This window comes from Vipera berus (genome assembly GCF_964194415.1).
Source record: "Vipera berus genome assembly, chromosome: 6".
NCBI lineage: Eukaryota > Metazoa > Chordata > Lepidosauria > Squamata > Viperidae > Vipera > Vipera berus.
Window position 1 is genome coordinate 84,013,320 of NC_138208.1, and position 24,267 is coordinate 84,037,586.

Here is a 24,267-nt window from a genome sequence, read left to right on the forward strand (position 1 = left end):
TACTTGGCTTTTAATTTAATAATACTCCTGCATACCAGTAAAGGCTTCAGAGTAAAATGTAGCTCCCATTTGCACAAAACTAGCCTAACCTGAAGATCAGTAGAGCAAAATGAAAGCATTTTCTCAGGATGGTTTGATCTTACTTTATTGAATGCCAAAGAAAAAAAGGAGAGAGGAGAGGGAGGAGAGGAGAGAGTGAGAGGAAGGAAGGAAGGAAGGAAGGAAGGAAGGAAGGAAGGAAGGAAGGAAGGAAGGAAGGAAGGAAGGAAGGAAGGAAGGAAGGAAGGAAAAAAAATGTGACCAAGACTTTTGTAATGTGTTGGGTTTTGTCTTACTAAAGAGTATCACGTGGGGTTCATTGCTGGAAGGTTGTTTAAGCAGGGAAGCTGGCTAACGGCTCCCAGCTCCTCAGACAACCCGTCTCCAGCGCCGCCATTGGCTGCCTCTAGGGCGGCAATAGGTTGCTTTAAACCTATTGGCCGCCACCTAGAGGCCAGGGTATAAATAGCTGCATTCGCAGCCCTGTTTCTCAGTTCAGTTCCTGTGTAAGCAAATAAAGAATGATTCTTGCTGAACTCACTCTCCTTGTCTCGTCAATCAAGCAACGAACCCAGTATATAACAACTTTCTTGCAGAATGTTCTCTTAGTTCTCTAGCCTACAGCCCAAGAATTTCCTGTGCTTCTCCTTCCAAGTGCTAACGAGGTCTGATCTTGCTTCTGAGCCCAAGGAAAGTCAACTAGATAGTCCTGCTACAGCAGATCTACTACCAGGGGTCTAAAACTAGACAAACTAGAGGTCCAGCTAAACAATCTCTCTGCTCAGGCTGCTTTTTCCCCATGGAGAGAATGGGATAGCTCAGGGGTGTCAAACTCCATTTCATTGAGGGCCGCATCAGCATTGCAGTTGCCCTCAAGGGGCCAGGTGGGTATAGCCAGGGTGGGCGTGGCCTACTGGGTGCGCATGGCCAGCTCTACATCGTTCGCATCAAGGGTGCCTATGGGGGCCTGGGCAGGAGTGGGACAGATCTGAGGGTCTCTGGCAGAAGGAGGGTCTCTGGGCCAGGGCCAAGGCAGTGGGGGCCGTTCCCTCACTGTTTCCAGGATGGCTTCGCGGGCCACATGAAACCACTTCGCGGGCTGGATCCGGCCCCCGGGCCTTGTGTTTGACATGTCTGGGATAGCTGGATAAGTAAAATGCGTGAATGGAAAAAATGAGCAAGGAAGGGGGAGGGGAATCTGAGCTAGGCCACTGGTTTTGCTTGCTGAGGACCACCGTAGTTCTGACCACTGGTTTCTCTACTTGCCTCTTCACTTTCCATATCGTCCATCAGACTAATTCATTCTGTGTCCTATTTTTGGAAGGTGTTCTCTTTCTGTTATTTCCTCTGCTTTTGCTTTGCTTTTCCTTGCTTTTCCTTCCAGCACCGAGTCTCCAACATCCTGGATGCCCAACTTGTCTTAGTCCTTTCGGATGGGGTGGTTGTTGAGTGTGACTCAGCTGCCAATCTGCTCCTCAAGGCGGATGGGCTCTTCACCACTTTGGTGAAGACCAACAAATAGTTGCTCCAGCTCAGGATTCCCGCAAGGATTTTGGCCTTCTGGTACTGCTGTTTTAGTTTTTCTTCTTCTTCTTTCTGCTTCTTCTCTCTGTCCAACTTCCAAGAGTTTATTCTTGATCTTAGTTTGGCTTGGCACTTTCTGGGTTTTTCTAACCATGCCAAGGTCACAGATTGAAAAAAAGGAAGATTTGTTTCACCACACTGGGGGAAAACCCCCCCCTGCATGTCTGCGTTCTTGATTTACTCTTCACCAACAACTTTGAACAATTCTGGGCCTGATAATCTCAAGAAAACAAGAGATTTAAAAAAAATAAACTCTCCTTCAAGTCTGACTCTACTCCTAGTGATGACACAGATTTTCTTGTGATGTTTCTGGGCAGAAATATAGAATGGAGTAGAGCAGAACATAATACTTTATTTGAACAATCATGATTAACAAGGAATTCACTTCCAAATCTACTCTATGCCCTGTTGATCTTTGACTCAGGTACTAGCCAAGACCAAACCTGGTTAGTTCCCAGACAGATGAGATGGGGACGCCCCGTGCTGAGATGTCGTATATTTTTTTCACCCATCCAGACTTTTATGATCAGCAAAGGAGGTTTCTCTGCAACTTCTCAGCCTTGATTGTCTTCAGGTTAACATGGGATAGAGAGTAACTTAGGCTTTCAAGATTCTTTTATTACACCCAACAATACCCAGCTTGGTTAAGTGGTTAAGATGCTGGCTTAGAAGCCAGGAGACTGTGAGTTCTAGTCCCATCTTAGGCGTGAAAGCCTCTGGGTGACTTTGGACCAATCACAGGAGGTGGTGAGTTCTAGTCCTGCCGTAGCCATGAAAGGCAGCTGGATGACTCTGGGCCAGTCATTCTCAGCCTGATTCACCTCACAAGGTTGTTGTGGGGAAAATAGGGGGAGGAAGGACTATTATGACTGTAATAAAGGCAGGATGAATGGATGAATGAATGAATGAATGAATGAATGAATGAATGAATGAATGAACGAACAAACAAACAAATGGAATAGCAGACTTCTAGTGGGCCTTATGATGTTTGTTTCCTGACCTACTGAAAGGGCTAACCGTTAAAAAATCAAATAACACGCTCATATATATTTTATAAATTGCAGCATCGAGTCCACACCATCCTTACTGCAGACGTGGTTATTGTGATGAAACGAGGGATCATTTTGGAAAACGACACACCTGAGAATCTGCTGGCCCAAGAAGACAGCATCTTCGCCTCTTTTGTTCGGGCTGACAATTGAAAAAGCCACAAGGTTGCATGCGGTTGGCTTTTTCAATGCTGATTTTAATAATAATAATAATAATAATAATAATAATAATAATAATAATAATGATGATGATGATGATGATGATGATGATGATGATGATGAAAGAAGGAAGTTCCTCGCCTCTCCCCTTTTATATATAATTTATCACTGGATTTTTCCATTTGTAATTTTTATAAAACTCAAGTGCATGATGTAAGTCTCAAAGCAATAAATTCTTCAACGAAGGCTAGAGCAATCCTTTTGTATGTTTCTTCAATAGATCTTATAAGACCAGGATGAGCATTTCATATCTCCAAAAAAAAAAAAGACTCCTTAAAAGGTTTTCCAATTTGGCAAACCAAAGAACTTACTATTAGCAGAATTCCTAGACCAGACATGTCAAACACAAGGCCCGGGGGCCGGATCCGGCCCGCGAAGTGGTTTCATGCGGCCCGTGAAGCCATCCTGGAAACAGTGAGGGAACGGCCCCCACTGCCTTGGCCCTGGCCCAGAGACCCTCCTTCTGCCAGAGACCCTCAGATCTGTCCCACTCCTGCCCAGGCCCCCATAGGCACCCTTGATGCGAACGATGTAGAGCTGGCCACGCCCACCCAGTAGGCCATACGCACTCTAGCCACACCCACCCAGTAGGCCATACGCACTCTAGCCACGCCCACCCAGTAGGCCATACGCACTCTAGCCACACCCACCCAGTAGGCCATACGCACTCTAGCCACACCCACCCAGTAGGCCATACGCACTCTAGCCACGCCCACCCAGTAGGCCACGCCCACCCTGGCCACACCCACCCGGCCCCCTGAGGGCAACCGCAATGCTGATGCGGCCCTCAATGAAATTAAGTTTGACACCCCTGTCCTAGACAAAGGGGGGAAAAATGTCTGAGCACTTTTTTTTTTCCCCCTGGAAGTGGAAAAAATAAAGGGACTGAGGCCATCCAGGAAAACCCGATTACTAAATTCTTTTTACTGGAAAGGGTTACACGAGCGCAGGTAGACTTTTCAATCTGTAGAAGAGTCCTGTTCTCCCTGGGACTTTAATAAATAAGCATCCTTAGACTGCAACTTCATTCAGAATTAAGAGATCCCCATTGAGGTGGCACAGTGGTAAACTAATTTTTGCTGAATTTGCGTCTTTTGCACTTGGGAACACTCTGAAGCTCCTAACTCTTAAAGAAATGTATTAATGAACTGAATTATCGAATAAAATAGCGACGAGGTTTAAAAAAGAATCCTGGTTTTTGTTTTTTTGTTTTTCTCTTCTTTAGAGTCTGGCTCTGCTTATTTTAACAGCGCAGCTCAAGGAACTGTCAGAGAAGAGAAATCATAGCCTTTTTAGGAAGGTCCCAACGGGTCAGATAATTGTGCTAGTTCTTCCAAAGCACTTGAAACCCTTAACTGAAATGGTTTTCATCCAATGCAAGAAAACTAGGGAAATGAGTTGCCAAGAATTATTTGTAATATTTGAGTTTTCTCCACAAAAAACAATCAGGAAAATACGGGCAGTCCTGAAACCTCATTTAGTGACCATTCAAAATTGCAACGGCACTGAAAAAAGTAACTTTTGACCAGTACTCACGACCACTACAGCATCCCCAAAGTCACTTGATCAAAATTTGGACGCTTGGCAACTAGCCTATGTTTACAACCGTTGCAGCGTCCTAGGGCAGGGGTAGTCAACCTTGGCTCTTTTATGACTCGTGGACTTCAACTCCCAGAATTCCTGAGCCAGCCATGCTGAGGGGAAAGGGAGAGGTTTCCAAGCTGAGCCATGGTGGCTCAGGAATTCTGGGAGTTGAAGTCCACGAGTCATAACAGAGCCAAGGTTGACTACCCCTGTATCTGTCCATGAGCCTAGAGCAGGGGTGGAGAATCTTGGCTCTTTTATGACTTGTGGACTTCAACTCCCAGAATTCCTGAGCCAGCCATGCTGAGGGGAAAGGGAGAGGTTTCCAAGCTGAGCCATGCTGGCTCAGGAATTCTGGGAGCTGAAATCCACGAGTCATAAAAGAGCCAAGGTTGCCTACCCCTGTCCTAGGGAGATGTAGTCACCATCTGTGACCTTCGCTACAAAGTCAATGAGGGAAGGTGGATCCACTTAGCGACTGCAGCGATCCGTTTAGCATCCATGGCAAAAAAAAAAAAGATGGGGCAGGAGTCACTTAGCAGCTGCCTTGCTTAGCAACAGAAATTTGGGGCCCAATTGTGGTCATAAGTCAAGGACTACCTATATGCTATTAATGGAGGATGTAGCAAGAAAGATGGACAGAGGTTTTCCCAACGGAAGGCGCTGCCTCCCAGCGGTATCTCAGAGGCCCAGATTGCACGTAACGACAATGAACTTTTAATGCCCTCCTCTGAGTAAAGTAAATTAGAGTAAAGTTTTACTGTATATCAGCTTTTATTATCATTCGCAGCTCACTATGGGAACTAGCAGTTGTATTTGCAGTCCCTTGGGGAAATGGAATTCCATTTTTTTCACTGTGGCCAAATACTGAGTTATTTTGGATTGAACTCTGTAACACAAATCCTAAATTCACACACACACACACACACACACACACACACACACACCCTTGGACCTGAAGCACCAGTTCAGTCTATTCCTGAACCTTTTCTTCAGGGATGGGACATCTATGACTTTCCAGGTGTTGCTGAGCTACAATTCCCAAAATAACTACATAGCCTGGTCTACGAGGCAGCAGTAGGCCGCTGGACTAGGAATAATAGAATCATAAGGGTGGGAGGGACCTTGGAGGTCTTCTACTCCAACCGCCCTGTCCAAGGCAAGAGACCTGATACCATCCTGGATAGATGGCTGGCCAATCTTTTCTTGAAGACCTCCAGCGATGGAGCACCCACAACATCTGGAGGCAAGCTGTTACACTGATTAATTGTTCTCGGCCAGGAAATTTCCATCTGTTACTTCTTGTCCTCCCTCAGGTGCTTTGAAGAATAAGTCAATGCACTCCTCTCTATAACTGCCCCTTAAGTACTGGAAGACAGCTGTCATGTCTTTCATCCATCCTTCTCTTCATTAGACTAGACCAGGGGTAGGCAACCTCGGCTCTTTTATGACTCGTGGACTTCAACTCCCAGAATTCCTGAGCCAGCCATGCTGAGGGGAAAGGGAGAGGTTTCCATGCTCAGCCATGCTGGCTGCTCAGGAATTCTGGGAGTTGAAGTCCACGAGTCATAAAAGAGCCAAGGTTGCCTACCCCTGGACTAGACATACCTAGTTCCCTTAACTGTTCATTGCATGCACAGTTTAGCCTCCCAAGCCCTTATCATCTTTGCTGCTCTTCTCTGCACACTTTCCAGGGTCTTTTTGTATCATAGCATCCAGAACTGTCTTCAACAACATCTGGAGAACCCTCACGTGCACCATCCTTAGTTCACTGCGCAATCATAGCCTTCTACAGGCTGTGATATAATCTCAAAACCACAAGTGGAAAGCAAAAGTTTTATATGTAAAAAAAAAAAGCTGCTCCTTTGGGAATGAAGCGAAAGCAGCCGGATTTTTGCAGTTCCTTTGGGAAAAGACCAGCTTCCTATCTTAAGTTGAAAACAGGACTTGCCCAGCAAATCCCTAAACTGTCAACAGTGAATTCCTACTAACTTTTTCCTAGCAGCTGGAGTTCCTTTGCTTTAAACGTGGTGCTTCCCCATCCCCCACCCCCTTGTTCTCTTCAGGGCAATCAATTCAGATTAGCACTTGTGGCAGAATTCTTAACTCTGACAGACTGAAAACAGCTGCAGAGCTTAGTCCCAATCAATGGAAGAGCAAAGTCTCAAGGCAAATTCTTGGCTGCTGTTACCAGGATCCATGTTTATCTTTCCAACTATGGCTGGTAAGCACAGCAATGGCCAAGTGAGGCTTGGCTGAGACCCAAAGGGAAAAGACTCTTCCCCTTCATTCCCTAAGCACTAAGGCAGGGCTTTTCAACCTTTTCACCCATTGTACCACTTTTAGGATATGGCAACGTCCGAGTAACACCAGTCGCCTAGCAAGGTGTCAAAAACTTGATGACCAAAAAAAAAAAAGGAAAAAAGTGATGAAGTACAGGTAGTTCTCCAGCCCTGGAGGTTTTCAAGAAGAGACTGGACAGCTATTTGTCTGAAATCTTATACGGTTTCCTGCTTGAGCAGGGGGTTGGACTAGTGGACTAATCCACTATGTACATTTTTTATTATTATTTAAATTCTTTCACCCAATGAACTGGGCAAACAATATTGCCCAAACTGCCTTCGTTGCAGACTTTTTTCCCCCCTGAACATCCACATTTTTTGAGCTGCCTTTACAAAATTCAGAAACAGGTCATTATTGATATGTAACACTCTTGTAATATCCATGTAGATTCAAGAAGTGTGAACTGGGTTTTTAGTCCCTGTATAAATCATATAATTGCCCAAACTGAAGGGAGATTAGGGGGTAAAAAAAAAACACCATTCCTGATAAGTTCCTGCATAGACTTTAGTTTAACTCAGCAACTTAGGTAAAAACCTAAAGCTGATTCTGACAAAAATGTGGAATGTATTGCATTAAACTATTAGTATTGTTCAGTCACTAACTTGTGTCCAACTCTCTGCAACCCCGTGGACCATAGCACACCAGGCCCTCCCTGTCCTCCACTGTCTCCCAGAATTTGCCCAAATTCATGTTCATTGTGTCAACAACACTATCCACCCATCTCATCCTCTGCTCTCCCCTTCTCCTTTTGCCTTCAATCTTTCCCAACATCAAGGTCCAATGATCTCCATCCCCCAGCAAAAAATCCTCTGCTCTCCCCTTCTCCTTTTGCCTTCAATCTTTCCCAACATCAAGGTCCAATGATCTCCATCCCCCAGCAAAAAATGGGGGATCAGATGCATTTGGAATTTGAGCACGTGCCATGGACATTCTCAAAAACAAAGATGTTGAGACTCTGGAAAGAGTCCAGAGAAGAGCAACAAAGATGATCAGGGGTCTGGAGGCTAAAACATATAAGGAACAGTTGCTGGAATTGGGTATGTCTAATCTAATGAAGAGAAGAACTAGAGGTGACATGATAACAGCGTTCCAATATCTCAGGGGCTGCTCCAAAGAAGAGGGAGTCAAGCTATTCTCCAAAGCGCCCGAAGGCAGGACAAGAAGCAATGGATGGAAACTAACCAAAGAGAGAAGCAACCTAGAACTAAGGAGAAACTTCCTGACAGTTAGAACAATTAACCAGTGGAACAACCTGCCTCCAGAAGCAGTGAATGCTCCAACAGTGGAAGTTTTTAAGAAGAGAATGGACAGCCGTTTGTCTGAAATGGTATAGGGTTTCCTGCCTGAGCAGGGGGTTGGACTAGATGACCTCCAAGGTCCATTCCAACTTTATTATTATTGTTGTTGTTGTTGTTTTGTTGTTATTGTTATTTTGTTGTTGTTGTTATTTTCCACGATGGGGTCCTGACCATTTACGAAAGGGCTGCTGTAACGAGGATAGGCAATCACTAAACACCATTTTCCCAGAAGACAAATGATGGTGACCCTTTTGGGCACTGCTTCAAGTCAGTGGGATGCTCTTACTTTCTCATCCTTTAGAAACGGGAGATGGCCTTGGAAACACCACGCTGGAGTTTCGTCATATTTTAAGGACACTAATGGGACTTTTGGAGGGATCCAGAAAGCTTCTTGGAAGCGATGAGCAAAACGTGCATTTTGCTTTGCCACAGGCCACCTTCCCATTTTAGCCCAAAGGCTATTGTGAAGAAATTAAGAGGAAGGGGGGGGCAAAGGCAGGAGAGGTGCTTAAGATCTCCACGGGACCCGTGTGGAGACCCCCACGGGTACCACATTGCCAAATTCAGAACTAAGCGGTAGTGTCATTTGTAAGCAGAAAGCGATATGTACACAGAGCTTGCGGTTATAAGTCATGACATCTGTGTGATGTATGATCCATCATACATCATGAATGCCTTCTTCAAGCATGGTGAAAATGAGCCACATCTCTGTGTGAACCCCACCGCTATAAGGAAGCCCAGGCTGAACCAAAATGTTTGTAAATGGAAACCACACAGAAAATCTTAGGGCCAAGTGGTGACAAAGATGACACAGGGCGTGATCAAAGGCTCTCTGGAGACAAGCTGAAGGATCTTGGCTTCTTCAGTGTGAAGAAAAGACTATTGGAAAAGGTCATAAATGGCCACTACCCAGATTTTAGAATAACAGAGTTGGAAGGGACCTGGGAGGTCATCTAGTCCAACCCCCTGCTTAGGCAGGAAACCCTATACCATTTCAGACAAACGGTTGTCCAATCTCTTCTTAAAAAATGTATGTTGTAATGTATGGCTGGGGGCAGTTGTACCATAAGGAAGGCTGAGCGCCGAAGAAGTGATGCTTTCGAATTGTGGTGTTGGAGAAGGCTCCCGAGAGTCCCTTTGACTGCAAGAAGATCAGATCAGTCAGTCCTAAAGGAAACCAACCCTGGCCGTTCTTTGGAAAGATGGAGACTGAAGCTGGAGCTCAAATACTTTGGCCACCAAATGAGAAGAGAAACTCCTTGGAGAAGACCACGATGTTGGGGAAGATGGAAGGCAAAAGGAGGAGGAGGACGGCAGGGGAGGAGATGGTTAGATTGTGTCATCCATGCAACGAGCACGAATTTGAGAAAACTCCGGTAGACAGTGGAGGACGGGAGGGGGGGAGGGCGGGGGGAGGGGGAGGGGGCTGGCATGCCGTGATCCATGGGATCACACAAAGTCAGAAATGACTGAGCCACTGAACAACAAACAATACCCTAGATTTTATTTAACTATAAGGGGAAAAAATTCTGAGAGTAAAATCTCTATAACAGTGGTGTAGTTTACTTAGGGAAGTTGTGAGTTTTCCATCTCTGGAAACTTTTAAGAAAAGACTGGACTGCTACTTCTCATGGATGCCTTAACTGATTTTCTTGAACACTTCAGAGGATTGGATTAGACGATCCTTGGGATCCCTTCCAATTCCATAATTCTATGGTTTATAATCGTATTCTAACCACCGGCCTGACTGATGACTGCTTTGGCATATTTCTTCACATGTTTTGGGTCAATGCAAATATTCTTTCTAGATTCGCTCTCTCTTTCTCTTTATCTATCTATCTATCTCTATCATTATCTCTATCATCTATCTTTATATCATCTATATATCTATCATCTGCCTATATCTATATCATCTATCCATCTATATCTATATCTATCTAATCTATCTAATCTATCATCTATATCTATCATCTATCCATCATCTATCTATCTTTATCATCTATCACCTATGTCTATCATCTATCTCTCTATCATCTATCTAATCTATATCATCTATCATCTATATCATCTATCTACCCATCATCTATGTTGTTGTTGTTGTTAGCTGCGAAGTCGTGTCATTGCGACCCCATGGACAACATTCCTCCAGGCCTTCCTGTCCTCTGCCATCTTCTGGAGTCCATTGAAGCTCACGCCTACTGCTTCAGTGACTCCATCCAGCCACCTCATTCTCTGTCATCCCCTTCTTCTCTTGCCCTATCATCTATATCATCTATCTATCCATCTATCATCTATCTATAACTACAGTATCTATCTATCTATCTATCTATCTATCTATCTATCTATCTATCTATCTATCTATCATCTATCTATCATCTATCTATCATCTATCTATCTATCATCTATCTATCTATCTATCTATCTATCTATCTATCTATCTATCTATCTCTATCCATTCATCTATCTATCTATCTATCTATCTATCTATCTATCTATCTATCTATCTATATCCATTCATCTATCTATCTATCTATCTATCTATCTATCTATCTATCTATCTATCTATCTATCTCCATTCATCTATCTATCTATCTATCTATCTATCTATCTATCTATCTATCTATCTATCTCCATTCATCTATCTATCTATCTATCTATCTATCTATCTATCTATCTATCTATCTATCTATCTATATCCATTCATCTATCTATCTATCTATCTATCTATCTATCTATCTATCTATCTATCTATCTATCTATCTATCTATCTCTATCCATTCATCTATCTATCTATCTATCTATCTATCTATCTATCTATCTATCTATCTCCATTCATCTATCTATCTATCTATCTATCTATCTATCTATCTATCTATCTATCTATCTATCCTTTATCTATCTTCTATCTAGCTATTTTCTTTTGCATATGATAGATAGATACAGTATGGACAGATAGAATGAGGAATAATGGAATTAGATTTGCAGGAATGTAAATTTCCATTAAATGGAAGAGGCCGGATGCCAGCATTTAGACACTTCATCCCTTCCAGGCAGTGGGAAAATTTCAAAGTTTTGCTAAGCGCTGATTAGCCTGGTTTTCCTTTTCCAGTGATGTCTGGCACGTATACTTCTGTCTCTGACGCATCATTTTCAGCACAAAGAAAGGGAGCCAAAAAAAAAGCCTTAGATCAAAGGTAGACCAAAATATTTTGATAACTTTCCATCTGTAATTAGTCGAGAGAGATTCCTATTGTTGCTTAAATTGTCACGTGGGCTACTTTGAGAACGTAAGGCGCTTCGGGAAGTGAGAAAGGGCTTCTGCTACCGACTTCAACCCATCCGATTTGAGGGTTTGGAAATGTAAGTTAACTCAATCATGGTCTGTTCAGTGAACCCCATTCCACACCAGACACTGAAGTATAAGTTAACCGTGGTGGCTACATAACATGAGGGGTGGGGAAAGACTGGCATTCATACAACACCCTTAAGCTGTTTGGCAGTTTGTTTTTTTAAGGGTTCAGACAATATAGGGGAATTATAAACCAACAAACCAAGATTTTAAAGGTAATACTCTTTTCTTTTCTTTTCAAAGGTAAAGATGTAACGAAACAGGCTGGATTACCATAACACTAAAAAACCCGCCTCCTACCCCAGAATCTAAATAATTCTAAAGTTTGGTGTGCTACCTGAGTCCAGACTGCTTAAAGATTCAGACCCAGCTAAGGGTCGTCACCAAGATAAACCAGTATCCCCTGTGCAGAAAACAGCTGGAATCACCCCAGCTTTGGGCAAATCTTGGGCTGGGACAGGCCCTCCCCCAAGAGAAATTTAAACAACAACAACAACAACAACAGCAACAACAACCCAATCCATTCAGAATGGAGCTTCTTGGTTTCTTACAGCGCCTGGCCACTAATTCTTCCAACTGGCTTCAAATGAAAGTAGCTAATTTATTAAGAGTTTCTTAGGGGGACGAACTCTCCTCCAGGGCTTTCTGGATATCTCTCTCTCTCTCTCTCTCTCTCTCTTTTTTTTTTTTTTCCCGTCTGGGGTTCTTTCCCCTCCCCAATTCCTCCTCGCCTTTTCGTGGCGTCAGTTGGTTTTTGGACTCCGGCCAGTCTCCCTCCGCATTCCCCCTCCTTTCCTCTGTCCCATCCACAATCTCTCTCTCTCTCTCTCTCTCTCTCTCTCTCTCTCTCTCTCTCTCTCTCTCTCTCTCTCTCTCTCACACACACACACACACACACACACACACACACACACACTGCAGAAAAGTTACTTTCGCAAGAGGGGAAGGCAGCAACTGTAGGACCCTTCGCGCCGCTGCTTCGTTCTGCGCCCAGCTAGGCGTCCCAAATCGGGACAGGAGCCGCGTCGAGCCGCTCCTGGGTCCTGCGCGTCTCCTCCACTCTCCTCGGCAAAGGATCACACTTTATCTCTCGGGAATAACAAGCCCGGTTGGGGAAACAGGAGGTGGCCGAAAGTTCCCAGTTCTCCAGCAGCCGTCTCTCGTCTTCCTCCCCTTGCGACCCTGTCTCCTTCCTTGCTTCCCTTGCGCCCCTCAGGATCTCCCTTGCGCCCATGGCTGCGCGCAAGATTTGGCCCAGCTGACTGGAGGCTCCGCAGCGCTTCTTGGTAAGTGGCCCGTTTCCTTCTTTGGACTTCTTTGAGTGCGGAGAAGAGGAAGAAAGATGGGTCAGTGGGCCGGAGGCTAAAGGGTGCAAGGTACAGTTGCAGGGGATCAGGTGTGTCTAGTCCAGGGGTAGGCAACCTCGGCTCTTTTATGACTCATGGACTTCAACTCCCAGAATTCCTGAGCCAGCTTGGCTGGCTCAGGAATTCTGGGAGTTGGAAGTCCATGAGTCATAAAAGAGCCGAGGTTGCCTACCCCTGGTCTAGTCTAAGGCAGAGAAGGATTACAGGTGACATGATCACCGCCTTCCGGTACTTGAGGGGCTGTCACAGAGGGGCCGTGTGTGCGGTCAACCTCTTCTCCAAAGCCCCTGAAGGCAGGACAAGAAGCAAAGGATGGAAACTAGTCAAGGAGAGAAGCAACCTGGAACTAATTCTGGGAGTTGAAGTCCATGAGTCATAAAAGAGCCGAGGTTGCCTACCCCTGGTCTAGTCTAAGGCAGAGAAGGATTACAGGTGACATGATCACCGCCTTCCGGTACTTGAGGGGCTGTCACAGAGGGGCCGTGTGTGCGGTCAACCTCTTCTCCAAGGCAGGACAAGAAGCCACGGATGGAAACTAGTCAAGGAGAGAAGCAACCTGGAACTAAGGAGAAACTTCCTGACAGTCAGAACAAATGAATCAGTGGAAAGGACTTGCCTTTGGGAGTTGTGAGTCCTCCATCCTGGAGGTTTTCAAGAAGAGACCGGACAACCGTTTATCTGAAATGGTGCGGGGGTGGGTGGGGGGTGGGTTCCTGACTTGAGCAGGTGGCTGGACTAGATGACCTCCAAGGTCCCTTCCAACTCTGCTGTTCTGTTATTTTGTTCATAGAAAAAGGCCCTTTGTCCCCAGCATCAGCAATTTAGTAGAGCTTTGCATGCCCTAGTTGCTTTTCCAGAGAGTTCTTCCCTTTACCAAAGGGGTTGGACTAGAAGACCTCCAAGGTCCCTTCCAAACCTATTAGTCTATGTTCTTTAGGTTCCCCCCTCTCAATGTCATGTTTTTGAAAGCCTCGCTCAGTTGCTAACTGGTGACACAGCAGGACTCAAAATTCTTTTCACTGTGTGTGTGTGTGTGTTTGTGTGTATGTCCTGGAAGGATCTCTCTTTAATCTCAGATCTGGGTTTGAGCTGCTGTAATAAGTTATGGAATTAAAGCACTTGGGATGTGCTGGGGGAAAAAAAACTCTCTTGCTCGGTTTCAGGACTATCCCTGAAGCAAACTATCTCTCACCCTCCCCACGTGCTAAGGCTAAGCCCCACCTCCAATTAAATCCTGTTTAACTCGAAGACGTGTTTGTAGTTTTGCCAACATGGAGTGATTTTTTTTAAAAAAAATAAAAGTTCTGTCATGCAATAGACGTCAAATGTTTTATTCCTACTTGCATTTATTTCATGTTTCAAACATTGGGGCATGGATGCTATGTGTAAATAATATTTATTTTTTGTGAGACATGAGCAGTGGAGGTTTTTATTTGGAAAGAGAATATTTCAAAGGCTGAAAGCTAGCTTTCAGGTCAAGCAAGACCTCTTGTCTTTCATGGGCTTGATTCCAAATGTTTTTGGAATGGAATGGAGTAGAATAGGGAATAGAATAGAATAGAATAGAATAGAATAGAATAGAATAGAATAGAATAGAATAGAATAGAATAGAATAGAATAGAATAGAATAGAATAGAATAGAATAGAAAATATGGAATAGAATAGAATAGAATAGAATAGAATAGAATAGAATAGAATAGAATAGAATAGAATAGAATAGAATAGAATAGAATAGAATAGAATAGAATAGAATAGAATAGAATAGAATTTGGAATGAAAGAATAGAATAGAATAGAATAGAATAGAATAGAATAGAATAGAATAGAATAGAATAGAATAGAATAGAATAGAATAGAATAGAATAGAATAGAATTTGGAATGAAAGAATAGAATAGAATAGAATAGAATAGAATAGAATAGAATAGAATAGAATAGAATAGAATAGAATAGAATAGAATAGAATAGAATAGAATAGAATAGAATAGAATAGAATTTGGAATGAAAGAATAGAATAGAATAGAATAGAATAGAATAGAATAGAATAGAATAGAATAGAATAGAATAGAATAGAATAGAATAGAATAGAATAGAATTTGGAATGAAAGAATAGAATAGAATAGAATAGAATAGAATAGAATAGAATAGAATAGAATAGAATAGAATAGAATAGAATAGAATAGAATAGAATAGAATAGAATAGAATTTGGAATGAAAGAATAGAATAGAATAGAATAGAATAGAATAGAATAGAATAGAATAGAATAGAATAGAATAGAATAGAATAGAATAGAATAGAATAGAATAGAATAGAATATATGGAATGGAAGAATAGAATAGGGAATAGAATAGAATAGAATAGAATAGAATAGAATAGAATAGAATAGAATAGAATAGAATAGAATAGAATAGAATAGAATAGAATAGAATATAGAAAATAGAAAATAGAAAATAGAAAATAGAAAATATGGAATGGAATAATAGAATAGAATAGAATAGAATAGGGAATAGAATGGAATGGAATGGAATAGAATAGAATATGGAATAGAATAGAATATGGAATAGAATAGAATAGAATAGAATAGAATAGAATAGAATAGAATAGAATAGAATAGAATAGAATAGAATAGAATAGAATAGAATAGAATAGAATAGAATAGAATAGAATAGAATAATAGAATAGAATAGAATACGGAATGGAATAGAATAAAAATGGAATAGAATAGAATATGGAATAGAATAGAATAGAGTACAGTAGAGTAGAATAGAATATGGAATAGAATATAGAATGGAAGAATGGAATATGGAATGGAATGGAATATGGAATAGAATAGAATATGGAATAGTATAGTATAGTATAGTATAGTATAGTATAGTATAGTATAGTATAGTATAGTATAGTATAGTATAGTATAGTATAGTATAGTATAGTATAGTATAGTATAGAATAGAATAGAATAGAATAGAATAGAATAGAATAGAATAGAATAGAATAGAATAGAATAGAATAGAAAATATGGAATGGAATAATGAATAGAATAGAATAGAATAGAATAGAATAGAATAGAATAGAATAGAATAGAATAGAATAGAATAGAATAGAATAGAATAGAATAGAAAATAATAATAGAAAATGGAATAATAGAATAGAATAGAATATTTATTTATTTATTTATTTATTTATTTATTTATTTATTTATTTATTTATTTATTTATTTATTTATTTATTTATTTAATTGATTGATTTTATATACCGCCCTATTCCCGAAGGACTCAGGGCGGTTTACAGGGTGAGTTAAAACAATACAAATAAGTACACTTTAAAATAGAATTAAATAAGACTAGCCCACAATTAAACAAATTAAAATTAAAATTATTATTATTATTTTTAAATTCCATTTATATCCCGCCCTTCTCCGAAGACTCTGGGCGGCTTACAAGCTTAGCAGTAAAATTAAAATTAAATTAAAACCCCCTCAGTCCAGGCCAGCAAGATCAAACAACCAAGTTTTAAGGTCCCGGCGAAACGAGCGAAGGTCTGGGGCAGTCCGAAATTCTACCGGCAGTTCATTCCATAGGGCAGGCGCGACCACAGAGAATGTCCTCCCCCTTGGAACCATCCGTCAGCATTCCCTAACTGGCGGAACCCTAAGGAGGCCCTCCCTGTGGGAGCGCACAGGACGCTGGGAGGCTGATGCTGGCAGCAGGTGCTCCCTGAAATAATCCGGACCCATGCCATTTAGGGCTTTATAGGTCATCACCAACACCTTGAATCTCACCGGGAGGAGAATTGGAAGCCAATGAAGCTCACGAAGAAGTGGTGTTACATGAGAGTATCGGGAAACTCCCATTACTACTCGCGCAGCTGCATTTTGCACCAGCTGAAGCTTCCGAGTGGTCCTCAAGGGCAGCCCCATGTAGAGAGCATTGTAGTAGTCTAACCGGGAGGTAACGAGCACATGAGTGACTGTGCGTAGGGCATCTCGGTCCAAATAGGGTCGCAACTGGCGCACCAGGCGAATCTGGTAGAATAGAATAGAATAGAATAGAATAGAATAGAATAGAATAGAATAGAATAGAATAGAATAGAATAGAATAGAATAGAATAGAATAGAATAGAATAGAATAGAAAATGGAATAGAATCGAAAATGGAATAGAATAGAATAGAGTACAGTAGAGTACAATAGGGTAGAATAGAATATGGAATTTAAGAATAGAATAGAATAGAATAGAATAGAATAGAATAGAATAGAATAGAATAGAATAGAATAGAATAGAATAGAATAGAATAGAATAGAATAGAATAGAATAGAATATGAAATTTAATAATAGAATATAGAATAGAATAGAACCGAACAGTGGTCACGAACCTATGGCACGGGTGCCAGAGGCAGCACTCAGAGCCCTCTCTGTGGGCACCCACGCCATGCCTCGGAAGTGGCAACTGTCCCTCTTCAACCAGCCGCCTGCTAACGTGCTGAGGTCCCACGTGGCCAGATGCATCCCAGCATGGCTGGTTTCCCTCCCCCCACCCCCACCCCATCCCTCCTGGCCTCGCATGATCTCCTTTTCCCAGGCACGACCCACTGCATCGCCTCCTCAGCTGTCGGCCGGCCATCCATCTCGGAGGCTTCTTTGAACTGCTGGCGATGAGCTGCGGAGCCCCGGAGTGTGCTTGTTGAGGGGCCGGCAGGCTGTGGCTACTGATGGAGACCGTCGGCCCCCATGCGCTCACTGGCTTCTGTGTGTGAGGCCCGATGGTGTCAGGCAGCAGCTGCCCCAGCCCTTGCCTTGTCCCATGGCAATGGCATCCCCACCCTGCCTCACCTTATCCCGCAGGATGAGCCTACTGCCTACTGCCACACCTACCAGAGACCTCCTCGATCTCCCCCAACCCTGCCTACCCCCCCACAGCTGTCCCTCCCCACGGGTGACATTGAGGTCACCACATCCACCTTGGCCACACCCACTCAATCTTCCATGACCACCACAGCCACACCCACCCAGTAGGCCATGCCCACCTGGCGCCCAGCGATAAATAAGTGGGTTTTGGTTTGCAGTTTGGGCACTCGGTCTCTAAAAGGTTCACCATCACTGGAACAGAACAACAGAACAGAACAGAATAGAATATGGAACACACAAGATGGGTAAATATACTTAGACATAAGACAGTACTGTGAGAATTAGGTGTTCAGCAACATGATGGCATGAGGGGGAAAAAATCTGTCCCTGGGTCTAATTGTTTTGGCATGCAGTGCCCTATAGTGGCATCCCGAGGGGAGGAAGTGAAACAGTTTAAGTCTGAACTGTTAAAACATGTTTAAACTGAATATGTTTAAAAGGAAGGAGGGAGAGATGGATTTTGGACCTACTCAAGAAATATTAATTCAACTAAAGGGACCGTGGGTGAGGGATATATGCAATAGTGTCATTAGATTAGATTTAGATTTTATTAGATTTATATACCGCCCTTTCCCGAAGGACTCAGGGCAGTTTACAGGGCATTTTAAAATCATACCAATACAAAATACAAAGTTAAAAGACAAATAAAAGATTAAATTATCCCTGAAAATAAAACCCCAGTTAAAATTCTCAGCCTGGGTCAGAGAGCTCAAAGAGCCAAGTCTTCAGGTCTCGGCGGAATGAACGTAGGTCAGGGGTAGTCCTGAGCTCCACGGGCAGCTGGTTCCAGAGGGCAGGCGCACCTACATATCGGCTGCCTTCAGATATTCCATCTCCTCTGCTGCCTCTTCCCCTCTCAGCTGGGTTCATGGGAGGACTAGTCAAAACAGTCAAAATGGCAGCCACAACTACATGTCCAAAGCCCATCCCCTTTTTCACATGTAGATGGCCCTGCCCATCTCCTCCTGTGACTCCTCCTACCCTCCCTCTTCCTCTCTCCCCCACCCCTTTCTTTCTTTCTCCCACCTTGCCAAGTTTTTTTTTTCTTCTTCTCCAAGTTGTCTTCTGTGCTGTCACTTGCTTTCCTCCACTAGGGATTGTGGAGAGCCTTCAAAAGCACTGTGAGGTCTTGCCCGACTCCGCAGTTCCTCCAGACTTATTCAAGGAAAAGGAGGAGGAAGGAGAAATGATCCCCAAGAAGATTCTGATCTTTTTTTAAAAAAAGATTTTGTTTTTGGGGAAAAAAAACAAGAAGATTCATGGGTCCTCCATGTATAACGTACCCAGAGGAATAGCATTGTTTTCAGCTTCATCTGGCGCCATTTGAGCTTTCTAGAGGAATACTCATATTTCCATTGCGGTCAATAGGCTTTGTGGAGGAAAACTTTCTGGAGAAACTTAATCTGAGACTAGCTAGCACATCAATGCGGCCTGCTTCCTGCGGTCGTCAGTCGCTGACGCTTTTGCTCCAGCTTCACAAGGTTATCGTTGTCAGAATAATCAACCCACTTTGAACGCTCAGAGGAATGACAGGAGATCAACAATACCAATGACAATTGTGGCGAAAGAAAGCAAAGGTAGCACCAAGAGTGATGAGCACCTTGGGTGCAATTCCAAAACATCTGGAGCAGCACGGGAACACCATCGGCATTGACCAAATCCCCACCAGTCAGTTGCAATAAGCAGCTTTACTTGGAACAGCTTACATCCTGTGACAATGCCTTTAATATTATTCAACAACAACATCTGCCTACCCCCGGTCCTTGGAAAAGACTTGATAGGTGGACAGAAATTCCAAATCCAGCCTGAACATCTCAGTGACAATGTAACCAACTATAATAAAAACGATATTATTATATGCTCTTGCAATGATACCCCTAACACCACCAAACATCAACATATGCCTATCCCAGGTCTTTGGGAAGGACCGAAAGGTGGACAAGCTGCCAAATCCAGTTTTAACATCTGGATCACATCTGGTATTGTGGTTTGGTATGCTGGTCTGACAGCCGCGGACAGGAAAGTATTACAGAGGGTAGTGAGCACAGCACAAGACATTGTGGGCTGTTCCCTGACACCACTGGATGACCTCGCCAGGGCTCGTTGCCTTGGAAGAGTGAGGAAGATTCTCAGGGATGACTCACACCCTGGATGGTATCTCTTTACTCTCCTACCATCCGGTAGGAGATATAGGAATATAGCCAGCCGTACCAACAGGCTGAAAAATAGCTTTTATCCGTGGGCTGTTAGGCTTTTAAATGGGACATAATCTTATGCAGAATTGACTTGGGAGGCCGGTGTGTGATGTAGTTGGTTCACATAGTGTGGTGGGATGGAGGGTTTGTTGTCACTGTGTGTTGGGGGGAGAGAGCACGGGGGGGGGGAGGCTCAGCTAATCTCAATGTGCACATGTTGTACTTTGACAATAAAGGTTTATTATTATTATTATATAATAACAATGAGACAAGGAGGATCTATTCATTTGGCTTTCTTCAGAATACCTTCATGCTACATCCATCTTGAACCCCAAACTCTTTATCTTCCGGGGATGCCTGTAGAAAAAAAATTCAAGATGGCAGCCACAACAATATGTTGTCCCAAAGATCTTTTTCCAAGAGGCAACCGGACTTTGTTTTTCCTTGAAGATGTCTCACTTCTCATCCAAGGAGCTTCTTCAGTTCTGACAGTTCTTCAGTCAAGGTTGTTAAGTGAATCTGGTTTCCCCCATAGATTTTGCTTGTCAAAAAGGGGATCAAAAAGTCGCAAAAGGGGATCACATGATCCCGGCGTGATCCTGCAACCGTCCTCAGTATGAACCAATGGCCGAGCGCCTGAATTTGGATCGCTGCCATGGAGATGCTGCAATGGTTGTGTGAAAACCGGTCAGAAGTCACTTTTTTCAATGTCGTTATAACTTTGAATGGTCACTAAGTGAAATGTTGCTAAGTCGAGGACTATCTGTACTTGAAAAGTTCTTCAAAATTCAGGGAGACATTCAGAAACGTACCTGCTGTAAACATAGCATATGTTGAACTCCAAAGCACAATCAAACATCAGCACAGGAAATGTTTTCTGATAATTTGTATTCTGTCATAAAGTGTTTTATGATCATGTTGATGTCCTAAACTGTTTTATAACATTTGCCAAATTACAATTCCACGTGAGACGTGAACTGAAATTTTGGATGCCTTCCGTAAGTTATTCCCATTTCAGTTACCTTGGTTCAAAAACTTGTGACCTATAATGCACCTTTTTGCCCAGTTAAAGGTTTCAGGAACAAGAGTTTTAATAGTATAAACATTTTATCATGTCGTTAAAACCCACTTTAAATGAAAGCCAGTTAACTCACCCATGAATAAAATTTACAGCACAGAATAAAAACTTCTGCAAAGAAAGATGATTCCATTAAAAACTAAGGGAAGTCCTCGATATTAAAAGAAAATAGTACAGCAAAATCACGGCCCAGAAGTGGAACTATTTGCATAGATCAGTGTTTCTCAACCTTGGCTACTTTTAAGATGTTTGGACTTCAACTCCCAGAATTCCCCAGCCAGCATAACTGGCGAGGGAATTCTGGGAGTTGAAGTCAACACATCTTGAAGTTGCTAAGGTTGAGAACTACTGACATAGATGTTACAAATATTCTCAAGCAGAAAATCTCTAAACCAGGGGTCTTCAAACGTGGCCCTTTTATGACTTGTGGACTTCAACTCCCAGAATTCCTCAGCCAGCGTGCCTGGCTGAGAAATTCTGGGAGTTGAAGTCCACAAGTCATAATAGGGCCAAGTTTGAAGACTTCTGATATAAACTATGATCTTTTTGAAATCTATTTCTTGGCTTTGCAATATTGTTTGCAGCAGAAGGGAAGAAAAATGTGATGTTGTATCTTTTTTTTTCCTCTTTTCAGGATTTGAGAAAAGTAAAAGGAGTCTTTTGTATGCCAGTTGCTGGGCTATGGTGGCAGGAAGATGTTGGCCAGGAAAAGCATCATCCCAGAAGAGTATGTTCTTGCCCGCATTGCAGCTGAGAATTTGGGCAAGCCCCGCATTCGGGACCGCCAGCGCAAAGCCCGTTTCATTGCCAAAAACGGCGCATGCAACCTGGCTCACAAGAACATCCGTGAGCAGGGACGTTTCCTGCAGGACATCTTCACCACCTTGGTGGACCTGAAATGGCGCCACACTTTGGTGATCTTCACCATGTCCTTTCTCTGCAGCTGGTTGTTCTTTGCCATGATGTGGTGGCTGGTGGCTTTCGCCCATGGAGACATGGACAAGCCTTGCAGCAATGAAGACGTCACCAAATGGAAACCTTGTATCACCTGTGTCAGGTAAGGAGCCACGTCTTGAGGAGGAGAGGTTGGAGGCCGTGATGGCAGACCTGCCAACAAATCCAGGGCTTCACAAATACAGGTGGTCCTTGACGTACGATCACAACTGAGCCCCAAATTTCTGTCGCTAAGCAAGACAGTTCCTAAGTAAATTTTGCCCCAATTTGGCGGCATAGTGGGTAGAATGCAGCATCGCAGGCAAGCTCTGCCCACAATCAGGAGTTCAATCCTGACCGGCTCAAGGTTGCCACAGTTAAGTGAATCACTGCAGATGTTAAGTTAGTAACATGGTTGTTAAGCGAAGCTGGCTTCCCCGTTGACTTTGCTTGTCAGAAGGTCGCAAAAGGGGATGACAAAATCCTGGGACACTGCAACCATCATAAATATGAACCAGTTGCCAAGCGTCCGAATTTTGATCGTGGGACCACGAGGATGCTGCAACGGTTGTAAGTTTGGAAAAGGATCAAAAATCACTTTTTTTCCGGTGCTGTTGTAACTTCAAACTAATGGTTGGAGGTCAAGGTCTACCTGTAGTTTATTCACATAATATGCTAAGGCCATGACCCATAAACTACCAGCCCAATCGTGGCTTGATCTGATGTGTTGTGTGAACCCATGTGTACAATGGAGGATAAGTGTTTTCAGTTGATTTGACCAGCCTTATATGCATGCTTTCAAATTGGAAAAGAACAGATTTATCAACTTTCTGAATTTTATAACTGTTTTCCACTTTCCTGCCTTTCTGACAGGTCCTTCATCTCTGCTTTCCTCTTTTCCATTGAGGTCCAGGTGACCATTGGCTTTGGTGGAAGGATGATGACCGAAGAATGTCCCATAGCCATCAGTGTTTTGATCCTTCAAAACATTGTGGGCTTGATCATCAATGCGGTCATGCTAGGCTGCATCTTTATGAAAACCGCCCAAGCCCACCGGAGAGCAGAGACGTTGATTTTCAGTCGGAACGCTGTCATCGCTGTCCGTAATGGCCACCTGTGTTTCATGTTTCGCGTAGGGGATCTGAGGAAAAGCATGATCATTAGTGCCTCGGTACGAATCCAGGTTGTCAAGAAGACCACCACTCCAGAAGGAGAAGTCATCCCAATCCACCAGCTTGATGTTCCGGTAGACAATCCTCTGGAAAGCAACAATATTTTCCTGGTGGCTCCGTTGATTGTTTGCCATGTCATTGATAAGCGGAGTCCTCTTTATGACATCTCCGCCAATGACCTGGCCAACCAAGACCTAGAAATCATTGTCATACTTGAAGGTGTGGTGGAAACCACTGGAATCACTACCCAAGCCAGAACATCCTACATATCTGAAGAGATCCTCTGGGGTCACCGCTTTGTGCCCATTGTCACTGAAGAGGAAGGGACTTATGCTGTCGACTACTCCAAATTTGGCAACACCAGCAAAGTCGCGGCGCCCCGGTGCAGTGCCAAGGAACTGGACGAGAAGCCCTCCATTCTCATCCAGGCCCTCCAGAAAAGTGAGCTGTCCCACCAAAATTCTTTGAGGAAACGTAACTCCATGAGAAGGAATAACTCAATCCGGAGGAATAATTCAATCCGGAGGAATAACTCTTCCTTCATTGTGCCTAAAGTCCAGTTCATAACACCAGAAGGCAACCAAAACACCATGGAAACATGACAGAGCCAAGCAGCCCTATGCAGTGGTCCTCTTGTAATATTAGTATTAATTTGTTATAAACACTTAACAGGTATTAAGGGCTATTTATTACATGCAGACACCAGATCAAACCAGAAACCAGGTTGCAGTTGATTCTTCTATCAGTATATAGGCCAGGGGCAGGCAACCTTGGCTCTTTTATGACTCGTGGACTTCAACCCCCAGAATTCCTGAGCCAGCCATGCTGAGGGGAAAGGGAGGTTTCCATGCTGAGCCATGCTGGCTCAAGAATTCTGGGAGTTGAAGTCCACGAGTCATAAAAGAGCCAAGGTTGCCTACCCCTGATATAGGCCAATGTTTGCATGATTTGAGTTTAAGATGATATAGGTAGTCCTCAACTTATAGCCACAATTGAGCCCAAAATTTATGTTGCTAAGCAAGACAGTTGTTAAGTGAATTTTGCCCCATTTTGATGGTGCAGCATCGCAGGCAAACTCTGCCCACTGCCAGGAGTTCAATCCTAACCGGCTCAAGGTTGACTCAGCCTTCCATCCTTCCGAGGTCAGTAAAATGAGG

General features: G+C 43.2%; 2 protein-coding genes across 3 annotated transcripts in view; both read left to right on the plus strand.

Annotated features, from left to right (window-relative positions):
- Window positions 1-3,367, plus strand: part of ABCC9 (ATP binding cassette subfamily C member 9) — a 94,332-nt gene extending 90,965 nt beyond the window's left edge. The window contains exons 38-39 of one of the 2 annotated variants that reach the window (XM_081330551.1): window positions 1,424-1,602; window positions 2,688-2,819. In XM_081330551.1, coding sequence (XP_081186677.1) covers window positions 1,424-1,561 — 138 coding nt within the window. In that variant the 3' untranslated portion in view covers window positions 1,562-1,602; window positions 2,688-2,819. Of the gene's footprint in view, window positions 1-1,423; window positions 1,603-2,687 lie in introns of both variants that reach the window. The other variant, XM_081330550.1, reaches the window with a different exon arrangement.
- Window positions 3,368-12,592: 9,225 nt separating this feature from the next.
- KCNJ8 (potassium inwardly rectifying channel subfamily J member 8) lies at window positions 12,593-23,810 on the plus strand. The gene is made up of 3 exons (XM_081331523.1): window positions 12,593-12,751; window positions 21,640-22,062; window positions 22,812-23,810. The coding sequence occupies exons 2-3, from the start codon at window positions 21,701-21,703 to the stop codon at window positions 23,710-23,712; spliced, it is 1,263 nt and encodes a 420-aa protein (XP_081187649.1). The 5' UTR covers window positions 12,593-12,751; window positions 21,640-21,700; the 3' UTR covers window positions 23,713-23,810.
- Window positions 23,811-24,267: the final 457 nt, after the last annotated feature.

Coding starts and splice junctions, on each gene's coding strand:
- KCNJ8 (XM_081331523.1), top strand. CDS start 21,701: ATGTTGGCCAGGAAAAGCATCATCCCAGAAGAGTATGTTCTTGCCCGC. Junction 22,063..22,811: donor CCTTGTATCACCTGTGTCAG/GTAAGGAGCCAC, acceptor CCTTTCTGACAG/GTCCTTCATCTCTGCTTTCC.